Source organism: Vipera berus (assembly GCF_964194415.1).
Source record: "Vipera berus genome assembly, chromosome: 1".
Classification (NCBI taxonomy): Eukaryota; Metazoa; Chordata; class Lepidosauria; order Squamata; family Viperidae; genus Vipera; species Vipera berus.
Window position 1 is genome coordinate 346,354,328 of NC_138202.1, and position 20,031 is coordinate 346,374,358.

General features: G+C 43.5%; 1 protein-coding gene across 2 annotated transcripts in view; it reads right to left on the bottom strand.

Annotated features, from left to right (window-relative positions):
- Nucleotides 1-4,283: 4,283 nt before the first annotated feature.
- Nucleotides 4,284-20,031, bottom strand: part of CASTOR2 (cytosolic arginine sensor for mTORC1 subunit 2) — a 100,665-nt gene continuing 84,917 nt past the window's right edge. The window contains exons 4-9 of one of the 2 annotated variants that reach the window (XM_081313843.1): nucleotides 19,338-19,470; nucleotides 16,576-16,699; nucleotides 15,768-15,878; nucleotides 14,401-14,483; nucleotides 9,422-9,516; nucleotides 4,284-4,408 (exon numbers count right to left, since the gene is read on the bottom strand). In XM_081313843.1, the coding sequence (XP_081169969.1) occupies nucleotides 4,343-4,408; nucleotides 9,422-9,516; nucleotides 14,401-14,483; nucleotides 15,768-15,878; nucleotides 16,576-16,699; nucleotides 19,338-19,470 (612 nt within the window). In that variant the 3' untranslated portion in view covers nucleotides 4,284-4,342. Of the gene's footprint in view, nucleotides 4,409-5,626; nucleotides 5,853-9,421; nucleotides 9,517-14,400; nucleotides 14,484-15,767; nucleotides 15,879-16,575; nucleotides 16,700-19,337; nucleotides 19,471-20,031 lie in introns of those variants that run through there. The other variant, XM_081313844.1, reaches the window with a different exon arrangement.

Below are 20,031 nucleotides of genomic sequence, written 5' to 3' on the forward strand. Positions count from 1 at the left end.
CCTCTGCAGGATCCAATCTGGGTCAGTCACGGGGACCAGAGGTTTAGTCTTCTGTGCTTTCAGATTTGGGCTGGAGCCCACCCTCAGGGGGCTTCTCTCACCAGCATGTGTCAGCTGCCACTTCATGCTTTTGCTTTGCATTCAGTACCAACTGCCATGACCTCAAGGGGGGGGTGGCTAGATGGGAGGGGGAAGCTTCAGGGGAAATGAAAGCTTACTGCATCTGAGAGAAACTTCAAGGTCAGATGGCTGGGAATGGAACACAGCTGTATGCCAAATGTACTCCTGAATTGACCGTTCTAAAACCATCTTGTTCAAATTTGACTGGACATGGGGGACCAGGGATGGGAGGCAGCTAGGGGAGGGAAATGTTACACTTTGAAACTTTTGGCGCACACTTTTCAGTTCTGGCTTTGACTTACTGTAATTCACTTGACTTCTAGTCAACTATTCCTTTCTCACTGAAATTGAGTTAAAGATTATTCTTAGAGGTTCAAGCTGAGACAGGTCTGACAGTGTGACAGATTCTGGTGAGAGAGAAGTTCCCCAAGGATGAGCTCCAACATGAGTCCAAAAGCTCGGAAGACTAAACCTCTGGTTCCGGTGACCGACCCAGATTGGATCCTGCAACATTATCCTGGGTAGGTATATTTGCCTTCGTTCGTTCGTATATTATTTGCCATGTAGTAGGATGCAGAATAGGGACGCGGTGGCTCAGTGGGTTAGGACGCTGAGCTTGTCGATCAGATGGTTGGCAGTTTGGCGGGTTGAATCCCGAGTGCCGCATAACACAGTGAGCGCCTGTTACTCGTCCCAGCTTCTGCCAACCTAGCAGTTCGAAAGCACATAAAAATGCAAGTAGAAAAATAGGGACCACTACGGTGGGAAGGTAACAGCGTTCCGTGCGCCTTTGGAGTCTAGTCATGCCGGCCACATGACCATGGAGACGTCCTCGGACAAGCGCTGGCTCTTCAGCTTTGAAACGGAAATGAGCACCGGCCCCTAGAGTTGGAAATGACTAGCACGCATGTGCAGGAGAACCTTTACCTTTACCTAGGACGCAGAATGAGCATAAAGAGAGGAGAAAAGATTCAGAGTGACACCAAAGCTTAAATTTTGCACCAAAGATGTATTGGGAGGCCGCAGAAGGCTCTCTTAGAGGTATACAATTGCAGCAACACAGAGGTTTTTTCTAAGTATAAGTATTCAGAAATCATATTTTACATGTCCAAAACACCACAGCCTGGGCTTAGCCCTTTTAGTAATCTAAGAAGGAATTACATAAAAAAAATCAAAGTACCATTTTTCCTTCTTGCAACTGAACTGGATGTAAGATAACCTCCAACCTTATAATCTGCAAGTGCTCTCAGAAGGGCCTGGGAATTTAAAGAGTTGTAATGCCCACCTCTTCCAGAGGGCTCCAGGTTGGTGAATGTTACCCTTGGGCAACCTGGGCCAATAACACACCCATTTTATTTTATTTTTTTTACAGAAAATGTTGCACCCCTTCCCAAGCTGGTAAAAAAATTAGCTAGATCATGCTGGTTGAGAATTAATGGTGCCGTGATCCAGCACATCTGGAGAGCACCATTAGGGGATTTAGTAGAAACATACAGGTGCAAAATTCACTGCTTAGTTTAAAGCAGCCTTCACCCAGACAAAGGAAATGCTGCAGGTAGGAAGAAATTCTATGTTAGGCTAAGCTACCTGGGCAAGCAGTTCAGTCTCATCTTTTCTGGCTGTAGTGGCTTTCAAGATCTCAGGGAAGGATAATTTCGCTTCGACCGGCCCTGGAACTTTTTCAGTGTGCAAACTACCCCTGCTAATTGATGTGCCAGCCAGCTCTGATCACCTAGTGAAATCTTGCACTTGAAGGCCTCTGTATGGTCATTGTGGAGAAACAGAATGCATGAGGGAATACTGTACACCTTTTTTTGGAATCCAGCAAGTTTTCTTTCCCTATAATCTGGAGGAAAGCAGAGAGGAACAGAAGTCCCAAGTTGGATCCTCACACACACACACACACACACACACACACACACACAGATTCAAGGGGACTGGGATATATAGGACTAGGCAACCTTTTTGACCATTTGGGAATGCGACAGCATGTGGTAGCTGCAATTACAAAATGGCTACTGGGGTATGTGCGTGTGTTCATCCACAAAATGTCAGCCACAAATAACACAGGTAATCACAAATCATTCATCTATGAGAGCCCATAAATGAGTCAGTTGGTGTGAGCTTTCCTGCTTGTCAATTGCCTTTTTTTTTAAAAGAAAGTCAAATGGGGAAGGAGGCCTGTTGTGACAGCAAGGAAAACAGCCTAGCTGGGTACTTAACCATGGTTTTCTGAATGAATCCAATTTTCTTGTGTCAGCACAACAGCCAGATTTGCAAATTAACCAGTCAGTTTGCATTTCACATTCATTCTAGTTTCAACTTGTGAAGACCTTTGTCAATGATCATCTTAACACATGTACTATTCAGCTAAAATGTTGGGATAAAGGGTCATTCACAAACCATTTGTTGTATACATTATCTGGCATTTCCATCAATGCAGTTAGTGAAGACTGCCATTACTGAAGAGCTATCTGTGGTATTAATCACTGCTAGGTCTGAGGTTCCACAGGGGGTCTTAACACGTGTGATCCAGTATCCCCTAGTTAGTATGTGTTGATTTGGTTGCAAATCCAGAGCTTTCTATTCTTCTGTTTTCCTCTCAATGGATGTTTTAAGTCTTCTACTTCCTTCCCAATAAAAATGGGAGCATTCAATTTCATTTTTCAGCTGCAATGTTAATAGCACAACCAGAAGTATACCTGCATTTCATAGCAAATGTGTGTAGGACGATAGTCTAAAATGGTTTACTTAAGAGGAAGCAACACAATTCAACATTTTCTTCTCCTTAAGTAGGCTAGTCCACCATTGATCCATACAATCTAGTTTCTGGTTGCTGACCAGCACCCTGGCACTTCCCAGCCAGGCTGGGTCATCTTAGAAGCTGCAGCTGGCAGAGCACAGCTGCCAGGGTCAAGAGCCACCCTCTTTCCTTGGTGGCAAGTCCAGGCCAAAACAAAGACTACTGTATATTTGGCTTAGTTTAATTTAAATGAACTTAAATCTGTTCCATTCACATGATTACTCCCTACATATTAAACTACTTTCCCTATCGCTCACATGAACAATCTTCAATTTAGTGATTGGCAATGTTTGGAAGAGTTGTGTATGCTGCATCCGAGGGTTGAAGGGGGGGAGGGGGAGAGACGTGGTTTGAGCCCTTAGGCTAGCATGAATTTATCAGAGAGGGAAATCTTAGTGTTATAATCTAAATATGGGCTTTGGCTTCTTACTCCTCTAATCAGACCAGCTTTGTAAATTAACTCCAGATCAGGATTTGTTACAGCAGAGACAAACCAAGAGATAGGAGGATGGGCATGAAGCTTAACTGAGACTCAGCAACCTTTTGATGAGACAGATCTAATGATAGCAGGGACACACAGACAGACAGACACACACACACAGAGAGAGAGAGAGAGAGAGAGAGAGAGAGAGAGAGAGAGAGAGAGAGAGAGAGAGAGAGAGAGAGAGAGAGATGGGTTTTGGCATTGTCACCTGAACTCTCAAGGAGATCTTACAAAATCCTGCTAGATTTGGCCATTACAATTGCAATGTTTCCACGGCCATTTTGAGTTTTATGGGCGTGCCACAGGCCAGAGGTTATCCATGAAAGCTTGTTGCTGATTCCTGAAAAGCCACGTTGGTTGAGAAGTTAGGAAAGTTGAAGTCCAACCCATTCACAAGCCCGGATTGAAAAATGCTACTTCCTATTCCAGTCATTTCTGGGCACAAGACCCAATCTGGCTAGCAAGAGGATCTCCAAACAACATGAACACGCTGCTTTTCTCTGATCAAATGGCATCACCAGCAATTCCAGGTTCGCAGTTTCCATGTGAATACAACTGTAGCATATACCAACTACACCAACCAAAGGGGAAAAACAAAAACAACAGCATAATAGTGACATTTCGCTTCAGAGCGGAATGCCAAAAAAACCTTCACAGTGCTTTAATCCCAAAGATTCTTTCTTCATCTCCTCCCTGCCTTGAAGAAATTTTTTTTTATTACTATTTTGTAAAAAGCTACTGGGAGTCAATTGCCTATGCAATAGTCTTTTGTTTCATCACTTCTTCGTGGCATGACAATATTCCTCCCGTGCTCTCTTTGGAGTAAAAAAGAAAAAAAAGAAAAAAGAAAGAATCACCCACCCCATTGCTAGGAAATACTGAGAAGAATTCTTTGTCTCAAAATACACGTGGGTCCCATTCTAAAAAAAAAAAACTTAATATTTTTCAGGTTGACTGACTTGGAGTGCATTGATAACACCGTGGATATTTTCTTCTGGAACCTGTGAGGAGAAAAAAAACACCAAAAGGTTCAAGAGGGTAAACTGACATTTTGGATAGCAATAGCATTTAGGCTTATATACCACCCCATAGTGCTTTTCAGCACTGGGTGGTTTACAATGTAAGCATTATTTGCCTATTGCCCCCAGCAATCTGGGTCTTCATTTTACCAACCTCGGAAGGATGGAAGACTGAGTCAACCTTTACCCCTGTCAAGATCGAACTCCAGTCTGTGGGCAGAATTTGCAGGATTGTTTCTCCTGATCAGATTCAGCCTACCAGTGTGCTCAAGCTCTGCTGTTCTAGATCCCCACCAGCAGTGGGAGCTCTAAGTTGGCCCCCATGTTATAAAAATACTTTGCCTATGTGAGGTACCTTCTTGCTTGCATTTTGAAGAGCAGAGAAAGCCACTCTATTCTGATGGGCCTGTTGGTGTGGATGATAGCTCTAGTCCACATCTTTTGGATTCTGTTGTGTTAGGTTTATTTTTCTATTATGCTGTAGACCAGACATGTCAAACTTGTGACGTCACGTGACATTGCGCAACGTATCAGGACAGTTTTGCCATTGCCAGCAATGGGGTGGGCGCAGCTTCCGCATGACGCATCCGGGCTGGCAGTTTAACACTCCTGCTGCAGACCAATGTTTCTCAGCCGTAGCCACTTTAAGATGAGTGGACTTCAACTCCCAGAATTCTCCAGTCAGCTACGGTGGCTAGAAAATTCTGGGAGCTGAAGTCCACATGTCTTAAAGTTGCCAAGGTTGAGAAACACTGATTTAAACTGTCAATAGATTGTCTGCATAGGAAAAAGACAATGAAGAAACTCCAGTTTTCTTGTTAGACCCAGCCTCTGCTCATCTCTGACCTTATATTTTCACTGAAGCGTGGGAAGTTAAGCACTACAGGCAGTCCTCAACTTAGAACAGTTCCTTTAGTGATCATTCAAAATTACAACAGTACTGAAAAAAGTGACTTATGACCAATTTTCACACGTACAATCATTGCAGCATTCCCTTAGCCACATGGTCAAAATTCAGATGCTTGGCAACTGACTCACATTTACGACAGTTGCTGTGTCCTAGGGCCATAGGACCACATTTTGCAACCTTCTGAAAAGTAAAATCAATGGGGAAGCCAGATTCACTTCACAACTGTTTTACCAACTTAACTGCAGTGATTCACTTAACAACTTTGGCAAGAAAGGTCACAAAATGGGGCAAAATTCACTTTAACAACTGTCTTACTTAACAACAGAAATTTTGGGCTCAATTGTGGTCACAAGTCAAGGACTACCAGGATTATGCAATGAATCAACCCCTTGTAAATAAGGTAAATGCAAGAGTTTCATACTTCTCTCATTAATAGTTCACAATGTTTTCTTCTTCCCTTTGGAATGTAAACAACTTACTTTTTATTAAGCCAAAGGAGAATGATCAAAGCCAACTCTGAAATAAAGATTTGGTGTTGCACTGGTAGAAATGAAGTGTGCATGGAGACAAGAACTACCTTAGCTTTCTCCCTTGACTTGACAAATTCTCTGCCTGGTATATGAGCATTAGGTATATGAGCATTAGTAAGGTGAGAGCCTCACCTGAAGAGGTAGGGCCAGCTGCAGATGTTATCACATGAGTGAGAAATAGGTCAGTGTGTTAGTTTTGAGATAGGAGTGGATGGGCTTATCTCATTGATATGGTTAATGTTCAAGGAAAGTAAACCCAACAAATCTAATCATTTGACCTTCGCTATCTGAGATCATGTTGACTTTCTGCTCTTAAATACACACTACGGCTTCCAAGCTGGAAAAAGAAGGCGATGCTAATAGCAAAGAGAGGGGGGGTGGGGGGGGAGGAGAAACAATTTTGACTTTTCTGCTCAAGCTTTTAATGGGTTAAAGGTCAGCAGGTGGAAAGGAGCTTAATGCCTTGTTAACAGGAAAAATAACAGACACCCCCATGAGAGTTGGAGGGGTGGGTTGGTGAGGGCAGAAATACACAATGCCTGGCTTGAAAAGTCAAATAACCCAGGTGTGGTGTCAAATAGATGAGAAAAACTGTTGAGAATTTGTGTAATTCTCAACACCTCCTCATAATGATTAGGTAAAGAATGGTAGATTTTGGCACTGAAACTTGTTGGAAGTGAATTTGCATGCTTCAAATATTTCCTACATGAATGTGAGTTGGGCAAAATTTGGTTACAGTTAATTCTTCTCTGAGGGGGGGGAAAGATATTTTATATTTCCTTTTTAAAGTGTACAGTGTGTTAGAGGGTCATTCTAGGAGGAACTGGAGAAGAAATCAGTATTCACAAAAAGCCCCCAGGTTTTTCAGATATTCTTGGCTTTATAATCTTCAAGCGGTGATGCGCTCCGACCCTCTGGTTTCGTCCCGTGGTTCCGTGAACGAGGATGAGCAGCCACCTGAGCTCAGGCTTGTGTATTTTAACACCAGGTCCGTAGTCAATAAGGCCCCTCTCATCCGTGATTTGGTTGAGGAGGAGCGTGCGGACCTGGCTTGCATTACGGAGACCTGGTTGGGCCCAGAGGGAGGTGTCCCTCTGGTTGACATTTGCCCACCAGGTTTCCAGGTGCTTCACCGGCCTCAGGCTCAGGGGAGGGGCGGGGGTGTGGCGGTAGTCGTGAGGGAGACCTTATGTCCGCGGGAGGCCACCGTTGTCCAAATAGCCGGGTGTGAGTCTCTCCTCATGAGATGTGGCCCTAGGGCTCAGTTGAGCTTGCTGCTGGTGTACCTTTTGCCTAGTCGCATAGCAGTAGCCCTGCCTGAGCTTCTCGACATCCTCTCGGGGTTGGTGATTGAATTCCCCATATTTATGATTTTGGGTGACTTCAATTACCATCCCTGGGGGGATCATCTGAGTTAGCTCGGGAGTTCATGGCTTCCATGATGGCCATGGACCTGATGCAAGTAATTCAGGGCCCGACTCATGGGGGGGGGCGTCACACGCTCGATCTGATTTTTCTATCTGGCCGGTGGTTAGATGATCTGGGTGGGGGTTCCCCAATTGTTACGCCCCTGTCATGGACCGATCATCATCTCCTGCGGCTGGTCTTCCGTTTTGCCACTCCCCGTCGTGGGGTTGTTGAACCAACTAGATGGTTCCGCCCTAGGCGCTTAATGGACCCTGAGCGGTTCCAGGCGGTGCTTGCGTCCCCACCTGCCGCCTTTGTTCACAGCTCGGCCAATGCCTTAGTGGAAGCCTGGGAAAAGGCAGCCACGGAGGCACTCGACCAAGTTGTACCCATGCGGCCCCTGACCCGGTGCAGATCCCAGTGGGCTCCGTGGTTTTCTGCGGAGCTCCAGGAGATGAAGCGTCGGAGACAGGGCCTAGAGAGCTGTTGGAGGTCCAGCCGGTCTGAATCCGACCGATTGCGACTAAGGTCCTTTACGAGGTCTTATCTCGCGGCGATGAGGACGGCAAGGTCTAACTACTTTGCTACCCTCATTGCGTCCGCAGATAATCACCTGGCCGCTCTGTTTAAGGTGAGCCTGCCAGAGATCATTCACCAGCGCGACCAATGCCGTCTCCGTGCTGTACCCGGGCCTGAAACCCGATTGGTACGGGTCCAGATAATCAGCTTCCTCCAGGAACAGAGGAAGCTGATGCGCCACCACGCTCTCAACAACCTTCGCAAGAAAGCAAAGGTTGGAGACCGGACGATAGTTGTTTAAGGTGACTCGCTCCCTCCTTAATCAGGAGGTGAGGGAGGAGCCCTTGCAGGGTCGTGCCGAGGAGTTTAGCCAACATCTGTCGGACAAAATCGCTCAGATCCGGACTGGTTTGGACTCCGACTGGGCAGAGTCTGACGGTGAGGACATGGGTGGTCTTGGCAATGTTATCTGGGAGGAGTTCGATCCTGTGACTCTGGAAGAGGTGGACAGGATTATGGGGAGGCTGAGCTCCACCACGTGTTTATTGGACCCGTGCCCCTCCTGGCTGGTTTATTCGGCTCGGGAGGGGACACAAGGCTGGTTTCAGGCAGTGATAACTGCTTCTTTGAGTGAGGGTAGTTTTCCCGCCGCCCTATAAAGCCCTAAATGGCATGGGTCCGGATTACTTACGGGAGCACCTGCTGCTGGCATCAACTTCCCTTCGTCCAGTGCGCTCCCACAGAGAGGGCCTCCTTAGGGTGCCGTCAGTCAAAGAGTGTCGACTGGCGACCCCCAGGGGGAGGGCGTTCTCTGTGGGCGCGCCAGACCTTTGGAACCGTTTACCGGTTGAGCTCCGGATGGCTCCCGAACTTCGCTCCTTCCGATGTGACCTAAAAACATACTTATTTGAACAGTCCGGCCTGGTCTGATGGGTTTGGGGTATTTTAATATTATTGTATTAATTTTATTGGAATTGGGCTGTATTATTTAATTTTTTAACTTTTGTATATAGTATTTTTATGGTATTTGCCCTGTACACCGCCCTGAGTCCTTCGGGAGAAGGGCGGTATAGAAATTAAATTAATTAAATAAATAAATAATTAAATAAATAAATAAATAAATAAATAATAAGGAAACAGGAATAAAATTCCCACAACCAGCACATTTGCTTTTCAAAAATAAATCCAAACTTTTCTATTTTATTTTATTTTGGAGGGGGACATTACATTTTTTTAAGAGAATGGCAAATCAATACAAAATGGAAAGTCATCCCTATTGACAAGGGCAATTTGAAAGGTTTCAAACCTTCAGCCAAAGGCAGGAGGGAATTTTGTTAAGGTAGCTCTCCTCTATAAGCCCCATACAAATAAGGAACACGGTGTCCTTCAGAATCTTGTTCTTTTTATAAGAAAGATTAAACCTGAGGCTTAGTTGGGGAAAACATGTTTCCGACTTCTCCAGGTAAAATTACTTTTGAATCTATGGACAGCTGCTTACTGGTCATGCAAATAAACTTTCTCCAAGTAAGGGCTCTTTTGAGGTGTTGGCTAACACTGTCTGGAGATATGCAACATATGAGAAAGGCAGAGTGGGAGTAGCATAGACATTATTCATCTCAATCAACTCACCAGTGCATGATCAAACTTAAAAGTACTGATGTAATAGGCGGGGATGTCTGCGGCAGCTAAAGGCTCAGAGATCTGAGCCACGATTCCACACTCATCTGGGGAGAAGAAAAAGCTCATTAAACTTCACAATGGCAAAAAGAGAGCTAGCTTTAGTTGTCCGAGACCCAATAACATCCAAATTAATTTATAGAAACACTCTGCATAGAGTGGCCTATTTACATTATTCAGAAACCTCTGCTTAGTTTATGAATCGGAAGCCCCCTTAAGCACAGTTGCAATAGAGATTTCAGCAACTCTCTCCTGTCTCCAAGACCTTGTGAAATTTCGAAGCTCACAGAGTATAGAGCAGACGTATCTATATCTTCCAGGCAAAACTAGTGAAATCTCGCCGGAGTGGATCCATACTTTCCCCCACCAAAAATCAACTTTAGAGCTTCACAAAAGGCCACTTGTAGGTGCTGCATTGTTGGCAAGTTGTAAATTGACTGTTAAAGCAGAAGCATGCATTTGTTTCAATCTGAATGGGATACCAGACCACATTTTCACTTGTTCTACATATAATAAAAAGGTAAAGGTTCCCCCGCACATGCGTGCTAGTCGTTTCCGACTCTAGGGGCCGGTGCTCATCTCCGTTTCAAAGCCGAAGAGCCAGCGCTTGTCCGAGGATGTCTCCGTGGTCATGTGGCCGGCATGACTAGACGCCAAAGGCGCACGGAATGCTGTTACCTTCCCACCGTAGTGGTCCCTATTTTTCTACTTGCGCTTTTATGTGCTTTCGAACTGCTAGGTTGGCAGAAGCTGGGACGAGTAACAGGCGCTCACTCTGTTACGCGGTACTCGGGATTCGACCTGCCAAACTGCTGACCTTCTGATTGACAAGCTAAGCGTCCTAACCCACTGAGACACCGTGTCCCTTCTACATATAATAAAAAGATATAAACAGTGGCATGTTTTATGATTTCTACAAGACCATTATTAATTTAATGGCAGCATGGACAGTTGCCTTTGGCCTATGGTAGCAATTCTTTTTAGTCTCTCTGGAACCTGCTGGAAAAATAAAATGGTGGGACAGTTGCAGCAACAGCTTGCCCGATTCATAAAAATGAAATGATGGAAGACACCAGGAAGTGGCTGCTAAAATCAGCCCTGTAGCAGGAGACAGAAAGAGCTGTTCTTCCCTGCCTCTTCTTTAGAAAATACAGCCCTTCAAGGCAATGAGGATAAGACGTGAATAATACATTCCAAGAGATATTTAGTTTAGTCCTACTTATCATGTGGACACAGATATATTGTAAAGTGATTTAGCTGGGAGAGGAGGGTGCATAGTTCTGGCACTATTTTTAGAGTGAGAATTAGGATTTAAATCTTCAGAACTTGTTTGTTTGCCGATTTTGCAACGAAGGGAAGCCAATCCCATCTGTGTTACGTGCCTCAGGGAGGAGCGCTCCTGATGTTCTGGCCCAGATCTTTTACCAACCTTCCTCTCGGTGGGCAAGGATTATGGGAACTGCAGTCCAAATGGCTAGAAAATTCTGGGCTGAAAATGAAGCATGGATGTGGCTCAGTTAACTGATATAGGCTATTTTCGTCTCCAGTTTTCCCCAAGGTGGTGCTTTACAGACGTACTGAAGCTACCGTTCTCAGTATTCAGAGCATCTAACAGCAGCTGGATCACTTTGCTGACTTTCTCTACAGAAAAAAAAATGGTCACAAGCAATAGCAAAAAAAACCCTGAAAGTCTCATTATCAATGCAATAATGGTCAATTTACTTTGGTCCTCTCACAGAAGCCTTCTTCTCTGCTGAAGGAAGTCTCAGATTTATGAGACTTCCCTCCCCGTTCCAGCTCCATCAAAAGGAAGGCGCCCTGGCGTATTAGAAGAAACTGCAGAGATTGCAGCAGTGACAATATCACTGCCTAAAAATCTTACTTTCCTGCAACTGATCTGCAAGCTGGCTTGCAAGAAGAATTAATGGTCACTGTCATATAAAACTAATGGGCCAAATCTGCCTTCTTCTTTTTTCCCTGTCTTTGGAAAAGGGATGTTTCCAGAAGGTCATCCGTTTCCTGCTGTCACTTATTGTCCCTCTTCTCTGGCATTTCCTTGGCCTCAAAGCACTTCTGAACACAGGGGAGAGCGGTTAAACAAGCCATAAACAGCCATGCAGGCTACCAAATCCATACTCTTTATTGCAAGGAGACAGTAAGGAAGGGCTGAGAGAAGTGGGGAAGCCTGCAGACTTACTAATGTGGGATTTAATGCAATACAGTTAAAATTCCTGGGAGGCAGAGTAACAGAGGAAGTTGAGATACTGAATAAAGCTTTAGATAATAGGGAGCAGGCAGCTATCAGGGTCAGCCCTATCATTAGACAGAATGAGGTGACTGCCTCAAGCAGCAGGTACTGAAATGTGATTCAGTGTGTTTATTCAGACATCCTCAGCATATGGAACTGTATTATCACATATCTTAACCTTTTGCCCAAACACCAAAATGTCTGACTGGGCCTGGCTCCCATCTGTGTAGAAGACACCTGGAATTAGGTTCTCCAGAGCTATTGTTCAGGAAGAAGAGTCAGCCAGTTCACTCCTTGGTGTCCCAATACAAGCAACTCCTCGACTTATGACCACAATTGTGCCCCAAATTTCTGTTGCTGAGACATTCGTTAAGTGAATTTCGCTCCGTTTTACGACCTTTCTTGCCACAGTTGTTAGGTAAATCACGGCAGTTACTAAGTTAGCAACACGATTGTTAAATGAATCTGGTTTCCCCACGGACCCTGCTTGTCAGAAGGATGCAAAAGGTGATCACATGACCCTGGGACGCTGCAGCCGTCATAAATATGAATCAGTTGCCAAGCATCCACATTAAGATCACGTGACTGTGGGGATGCTGCAACAGCCATAAGTGTGAAAAACAGTCATAGGCCACTTTTTTCAGTATCATTGTTAACTTTTGATCTATCACTAAATGAACTGTCGTAAGTTGAGGATTACCTGTACATTGGGGGGTAGGGGTGGGCTGCATGGCACTCTCCCAGAAGTGAGCATCGCAGCAGATTGGTTGCTTCCCAAAAGAGATCTATGCAAAAGGTAAGTTGAAACAGCGGTGTGGGGAGGAGGGGTGGGACTCAGTGGGGTGGGAAGCACTCTCAAAGTCTGCAGGGACCAACAGGTTATATAGGGGGACGAGTGGTCGGAGGGGCCCTGCAGTGTCCCTATGGTTGGTCATAAAGGCAGGCAGTTTGCCAAGGGCCAAAATTTTGTTCACACGACTGCAAGGGTGCTGCAGAGGCTTTAACTTTGAGCAGGACTTTTATGTCCCATTGTTCAGTGCTGTTGTAATTTCAGATGGTTGCTGGACAAATGGTCGTAAGTCGAGGACTTCTTGTAACAGTTAAAAGGTGGTCACCCCAATCAGGCCAGCATCAGAACTTTCAGTTCATGAAGCCCATCAGCTAACCATGATCTTTTCCATGGTACTTCATTCCATGCCTTTTCCCCCACAAGGGTTACATCTCCCTGAAAGTCAGTCAATATTCATTCAGCACATTCTCAGCGCTTGTAACTGGGTTATTCGGTTCGTCTGCTCCTCCAGCTTGTTTTTCAACATTTTTTTCTTATTTAAGTATATTTTGCACTTGAAAGGTTCTCCACATTTGCCAGAGCTGCCTGCATGCATATGTTTCTTATGCACAAAAGGTGTGGTTTGGGGATACATTAAACAGAGATGCACAACTTGAAGTCCTAGCCTTTCCCTTCTCCAAAATCTTTTTTAGAAGTTGCCACCAGATTGTAATTTTTAAAATGACTTGAGATGACACTTACTAAACATATAAGGATCAATGCTATTCACTCTATGTAATCACTGTATTCAACTGAATTGGCACTAAATCAAATTTAAATGTCCGGTAAGCCTCTCTAGCACACTATTCGAAGATCAGTGTAGCTCTTGGCCTGGAAAAGGGTTATTTAAATCCTAATATAGACAATGCTCAAATCTGAAAGAGATCTGGATTCAGTCACTATTTGCCCATGAAGCTTTTCTGAGTCACCTTGGAACAGCTACTTTCTTATGGTTTGCAATGATTTGGTAACAGAACTGCCAATCAAAATACATTCACACAGAGTACCTCCCCCCATTTATATTTTTGGGGAGGTGGAATTAAGGGGAGAGACAGATTCTGAGCCTAAGAAAACATTCACCTCTCAGAGTGACATTAGATGGGTTGCAACTTTTAAAATGATTTAATAAAGTTAATGTTTAACTGAGGGATCCAATTAACCAAGTGACTGTTCAGTTTTTTACTTTCCCCAAGTTTTGCCTTCTCAAGTTACCACAGATGGATTTGGAAATATGATGAACAAAGAACTTGCAAAGAAGGGGAGGGCTTGATGATGACATCAAAACCATTAAAACTCGTGTCTGTTTGTAGCTTTCAACTAAGCGAAATGGAGCATCACAGGGCAACCATTTTGAATCAGCTTGTCTCAAATGTGCTCACTTACAGAATGCATCCAAAATCCAGGAACCATGACTCAGGTGGGATTGAAATTTGCAAAGTTCATCATTTCTAATGCTCCCTGCCAGCTGCCTTCAAGGAAAATTAAAGGGGAGGCCGGCAAGAAATTGGAAATTACTCCTGATCCCACTGATTTTTGCCTACCCGTCACTTTATGACTGCGTCGCTTAGCCATGGTTCCAATTACTGCCATTAAGCAAGGACTACCTGTAATACTTTCAGAATAATGATTCCTTAACATCAGCTTGGAGGAGCATTTAGCAACAATGGCAGCTTTCAGATAATCTTCCCAGTGATGCACTTTTTGACATTATTCAGTGTTTCAGCAATATTAGGGTTTTTTAAAAAACAACAACAACACAACAACCGCAAAAGGAGCAGAGGGGTTTCTCCTGATCCTGATGGGACAACAGAGAAAGGCAGAGGGCAAACAGCCAACCAGTATGATGTAACATACCAAAGCCAAGAGGTTGCCCTCCAATGCGAACCATCTTCCAGAGTTCTCCTGATGCGCTTGTAAACAACAGATTATTAGGAAATCTAAACAGAGAAAGAGACAGAGAAAATAGCAGAAAAAGAAAGAAGTGTCAAAACAATATATATAAAGAAATACAATCAATTCTGACAATCAATTCTGAATCAATAATTCAATGGTGTTCTGTACCAGCCTCCTACCGGCCCTGCAGAAAAGGCAACCCCTTTATAAACGGCAAGAGGCTGGAATGACGTCTGCCAAATTTATTACTACAAAAAACAAACAAGACGTACCAAGATACAGGAGCTTTGAAACACTATCTGAGCGGTTGCTTTCAGCAAACCAGCCCTCCCCAAACATTCCCTTTATAAAGAGTTCAGGGCGTGGCATCTCTCTGCCTCCTTCCGAGAAGCCCCACAGCCTTCCTCTGTTTACTCCTACTTGACTGTCTCCTGCGTCGGGCGTCCTTGAACAGGGCCAGCTGTGGGTCATCTTCATCCACACTGTCAGGCTCACACAGCTGGGTCTCCATGGTGACCAAGTGGGAGGGGCCTGCCTGAGGGCTATCATCAGCAAGATCTTCAACCCCCTCAGCAAGGTCTTCAACACCCCCCTCCTCCTCTGATTCGTCCGACCCAACTGCCGAACCCACAGGCTGACCCTGAATCACAACAAATGGTGTCTGTACACATATCTATCCATCCATCCATCCATCCATCCATCCATTATCTATCTATCTATCTATCTATCTATCTATCTATCTATCTATCTATCTATCTATCATCTATCTATCTATCATTTATCATCCTATTTTTCAAAGGATGGTTTGGTTTAGTCCACAAAGAGGCTGGAAGTATAACTAGAATTTTGAGCCCATCTCAGGAAATGGCTGCCTAGAGAAACGTGTCTTTTTATAAAATGGTTGTCTTGGTGGACATGGCTAATTATGAAACATCTGTTTTTCAGAAGGTGCAGGAGCTCCTTAGAATACTCTTTATCTCACTCCAATCAATCAAATACTTATTACAGTTATAGATCAACATATATCCCACTCTAGGGAAACCTAAACACATTCTTGAAGATAAGCGTGATTCTAAAGACTGGCATACTGACCGTGCAGCATGCATCTTTCTATCTGATTTTTAAAATAAAAATATTTTAAAAGACCAAGAGAGTTATGGAGGCATCAAAAAATATTCCTGTAAAAATGGTTAATGGTTACATATCTGAGGTTGGACCAAGAAACCCTTAATTATTCTGGGAATCTTTTCAACCCCTTCTTGACAATGCAGATAACTTTGAGACATCCAAAGTCTTGACCAGTATTTCAGATTTGTTCCAATTCTTACCTTTTCTGCGTCTGTACATCCATCACCAAAGAAATGTATCCCTCAATGAGAGAAAATGAGAAAAAACGAATGTGTTCAGAATCTTCATTGCTTGCCACTAAATCTTTTACTCTGGAGTAAAGAAAGAGCAAAAGACAAGCGTGGTTAGGGTCCATTCAACTTATGCAAAGTCTACTGGATGTGGAGTGAGGCTATCAAATTAGTGTTCCTTCTTATCACGCTTTGGAGATGTATTCATACTGGATTTATGAGTTTTTTTTCTCAGAGTCGTAGAAAACTGAGAGGGGTTTTTCTAAACATCATTTCTCAAATTGTCAATCTACAGCTGCCATAGGGTTTCAGCATTGCCTAGAAGGGTCCTAAAACCTATTTTGTTCCTAAATAGCAGTTAAGAGAAGAAGATGTGATATTTTCAATAATAATAATAATAATAATAATAATAATAATAATAATAATAATAATAATAATAATAATAACAACAACAACAACAACAACAACAACAACAACTACAATATTATTGTTATTGTTGTTGTTGTTGTTGTTGTTATTGTTATTATTATTATTATTATTATTATTATTATTATTATTATTATTATTATGGAATTCTGGGAGTTGAAGTCCACAAGTCATAAAAGGGCCAGGTTTGAAGACCCCTGCTCTAGAGGCACCAAGGCCAAGGAAGGCTGGTTTAATCTGAGGACACATTTATTGAAGAAAGCTCTAACTTCATCCTACTGCTATGAGAAATGTTCTTAATGGGATTAAAATAAGCAAGTTTAGAAAAGAAAATGCCCCAGTCTGAACATACCCATTGGAGTAAAACATGACATCCATAAGGAGTGTAGCAACAGAGGGAAGGGTATCAGGGTCCAGGCTGGTGACACAGAACATGTTACTCGGACTGGAAAGCGGGTGGATGACAGGCCTTTGAACTGGAAGAAAGGGAGAGAGACAGCATGGTTGACGGCTTCATAATGGGAAAAATAAAACTGCAGTCTGGATTCCCCATTTCTAACACCATTAGAAGTAGAATAATGCAAATATTTTTTTACAGAGAGAAAACTAACACAACAGCGAACATTTCCTTGTCATGCTAGTTTTCTACATGCAACTTAAGGGTATTCAACCATCCCCATGTCCTGAGTTGCAGACTAAGGGCAGATTGCACACAATGGCAACTTGCTTGTAGTGCCAGAGATTGCAATCCTATGTGCCAAAGGAAAGCATCTTGAGTTCTATATGTCAGATACAGGGCTTTTTTTCTCATAGAACGCTCAGAACGGAGTTCCGGCACCTTTTTTGGATGGAACCTTGTAGGGTAGGCAAGGCGGGTTGTATGACATGTGTGAGTTCCGGCACCTTTTTCTTTTACAAAAAAAGCACTGGTCAGATATATCTATGGTTACTATAGGAGGTAGTCCTCTACTTATAGCCATAACTGCTGTGAATCTCCCTTCTCTGCTTTTCAGAGTGTATGAACTGAAAAACAAGTCTGTCCTTGAAAAACCCTGTACAGGCACACCAACCCTTTCCCCATCATTGGTATTGATAGTAGCAATAAAAAAAGTAGAATGCTGAGGAACACTTATGAGTTGCAGAATTCAATATCCACCCGTTTCTTTAACATGCCCTCAAAACAAGAAAACAAATGACTCCCTTCCAAAATAGGAATACTAATTCTGTGTCCCTTTGGAGGCAAGAGTGCTAAGAAACTCTTAAAAGACAGCTGAAAAGTAGCACAGGAATGGAGAAAAAATATGTTCCTCCAGGCTACACCTATATTCCAGGTTGGAATGACACAAACTGAATTTCCGAGAGGGAAGGAGTTGAAAAGCGAGGAGTCTTAGACACTTATCAATGCGTTTGAAATACAGGTGAAACTCGAAAAATTAGAATATCGTGCAAAAGTTCATTTATTTCAGTAATGCAACTTAAAAGGGGAAACTAATATATGAGATAGACTCATTACATGCAAAGCAAGATAGTTCAAGCCGTGATTTGTCATAATTGTGATGATTATGGCGTACAACTCATGAAAACCCCAAATCCACAATCTCAGAAAATTAGAATATTACATGCAGTCAATAAAACAAGGAGTGTACATAGAACAATATCGGACCTCTGAAAAGTATAAGCATGCATATGTACTCAGTACTTGGTTTGGGCCCCTTTTGCAGCAATTACTGCCTCAATGCGGCGTGGCATGGAAGCTATCAGCCTGTGGCACTGCTGAGGTGTTATGGAAGACCAGGATGCTTCAATAGCGGCCTTCAGCTCTTCTGCATTGTTCGGTCTCATGTCTCTCATCTTTCTCTTGGGGTTCTCTATGGGGTTCAGGTCAGGCGAGTTTGCTGGCCAATCAAGCACAGTAATCCCACAGTCATTGAACCAGGTTTTGGTGCTTTTGGCAGTGTGAGCAGGTGCCAAGTCTTGCTGGAAAATGAAGTCAGCATCCCCATAAAGCTCGTCTGCGGAAGGAAGCATGAAGTGCTCCAAAATCTCCTGGTAGATGGCTGCGTTGACCCTGGACTTAATGAAGCACAGTGGACCAACACCAGCAGATGACATGGCTCTCCAAATCAACACAGACTGTGGAAACTTCACACTGGACTTCAAGCATCTTGCAGTGTGTGCCTCTCCATTCTTCCTCCAGACTCTGGGTCCTTGGTTTCCAAATGAGATGCAAAAGTTGCTCTCATCAGAAAAGAGGACTTTGGACCACTGAGCAACAGACCAGGTCTGTTTTTCTTTAGCCCAGGTAAGACGCTTCCAACGTTGTTTGTTGTTCAGGAGCGGCTTGACAAGAGGAATACGACATTTGAAGCCCATGTCCAGGATCCATCTGTGTGTGGTGGCTCTTGATGCACTGACTCCAGCCTCAGTCCACTCTTTGGGAAAGTCCCCAACACTTTTGAAAGGCCTTTTCCTGACAATCCTCTCCAGGCTGCGGTCATCCCTGCTGCTTGTGCACCTTTTTCTTCCACACTTTTCCCTTCCACATAACTTTCTATTAATGTGCTTTGATACAGCACTTTGGGAACATCCAACTTCTTTTGCAATTACCTTTTGAGGCTTTCCCTCCTTATGGAGGGTGTCAATGATGGTTTTCTGCACAACTGTCAGGTCAGCAGTCTTCCCCATGATTGTGATTCCTACTGAACCAGACTGAGAGACCATTTAAAGGCTCAGGAACCCTTTGCAGGTGTTATGGCTTAATTAGCTGATTAGAGTAGGACACTTTGAGCCTAGAATATTGCACCTTGTCACAATATTCTAATTTACTGAGATTGTGGATTTGGGGTTTTCATGAGCTGTAAGCCATAATCATCACAATTATGACAAATCACGGCTTGAACTATCTTGCTTTGCATGTAATGAGTCTATCTCATCTATTAGTTTCCCCTTTTAAGTTGCATTACTGAAATAAATGAACTTTTGCACGATATTCTAATTTTTCGAGTTTCACCTGTATATTATCTGCCCTTAGGCAATCAGCTTTTATGGGCTGGATGAGAAAAGAAGCATTGGCCCTGAAGTGGGACAGCTGAAGAAGGCAAGGGAATTCTTTACCCAGTTTTGGTTTCATAAATCCATTGGTTATCCCAAGGTTATCGGCTGCCACAGTCTCCCCATTCACAACCCTGAGGATGGTGAACTCAGAAGCCAGGGTGTGCATAACAAAGGCCAGGTCCCGCTCACGTACCTGAGGGGGAAAAAAAATCTCCTTAGGGGAACGAACACCTTGTCAACTTTCAGGAATTTAATTCTTCATCAGCTGATGAAGAGACAGGAGCTGAGAGTTCTTGTAGATCATAAACATTTGCACTTTGTGTGTGAAAGCTATTGCCAGACTGGGTTATGGTGGCCATGTTTGTATTATCAGGTTATTGTCCTGATTCTAACTTTTTCATCATGGATGGCGTGACATAAGATACTCAACTCTTAGCCCTGTGTGTTGTTTTTTTTAAAAAATACAGCTGCTGCCTTCACACAATACGCTATGCCTGAATAATTACAAATATTGAACAATGCCTCAGTGGGATGGCTTGGTTTAAACTGCATTATAAGACAAATGAACCACACACAACTCAAGTCCATTGTAATATACACTAATGTATTATGTGGGGAGTCAGTTTGATGCAATGATTAAGGCACTGGACAAAGAATGAGAAATGCATCCATGCAGTCTTCTTTGGGTCTCTTGAAATGTTTGACTGACCAGCTAAGATTTCTAAACTATTTCTGAACTATTCTGAATTGAAGT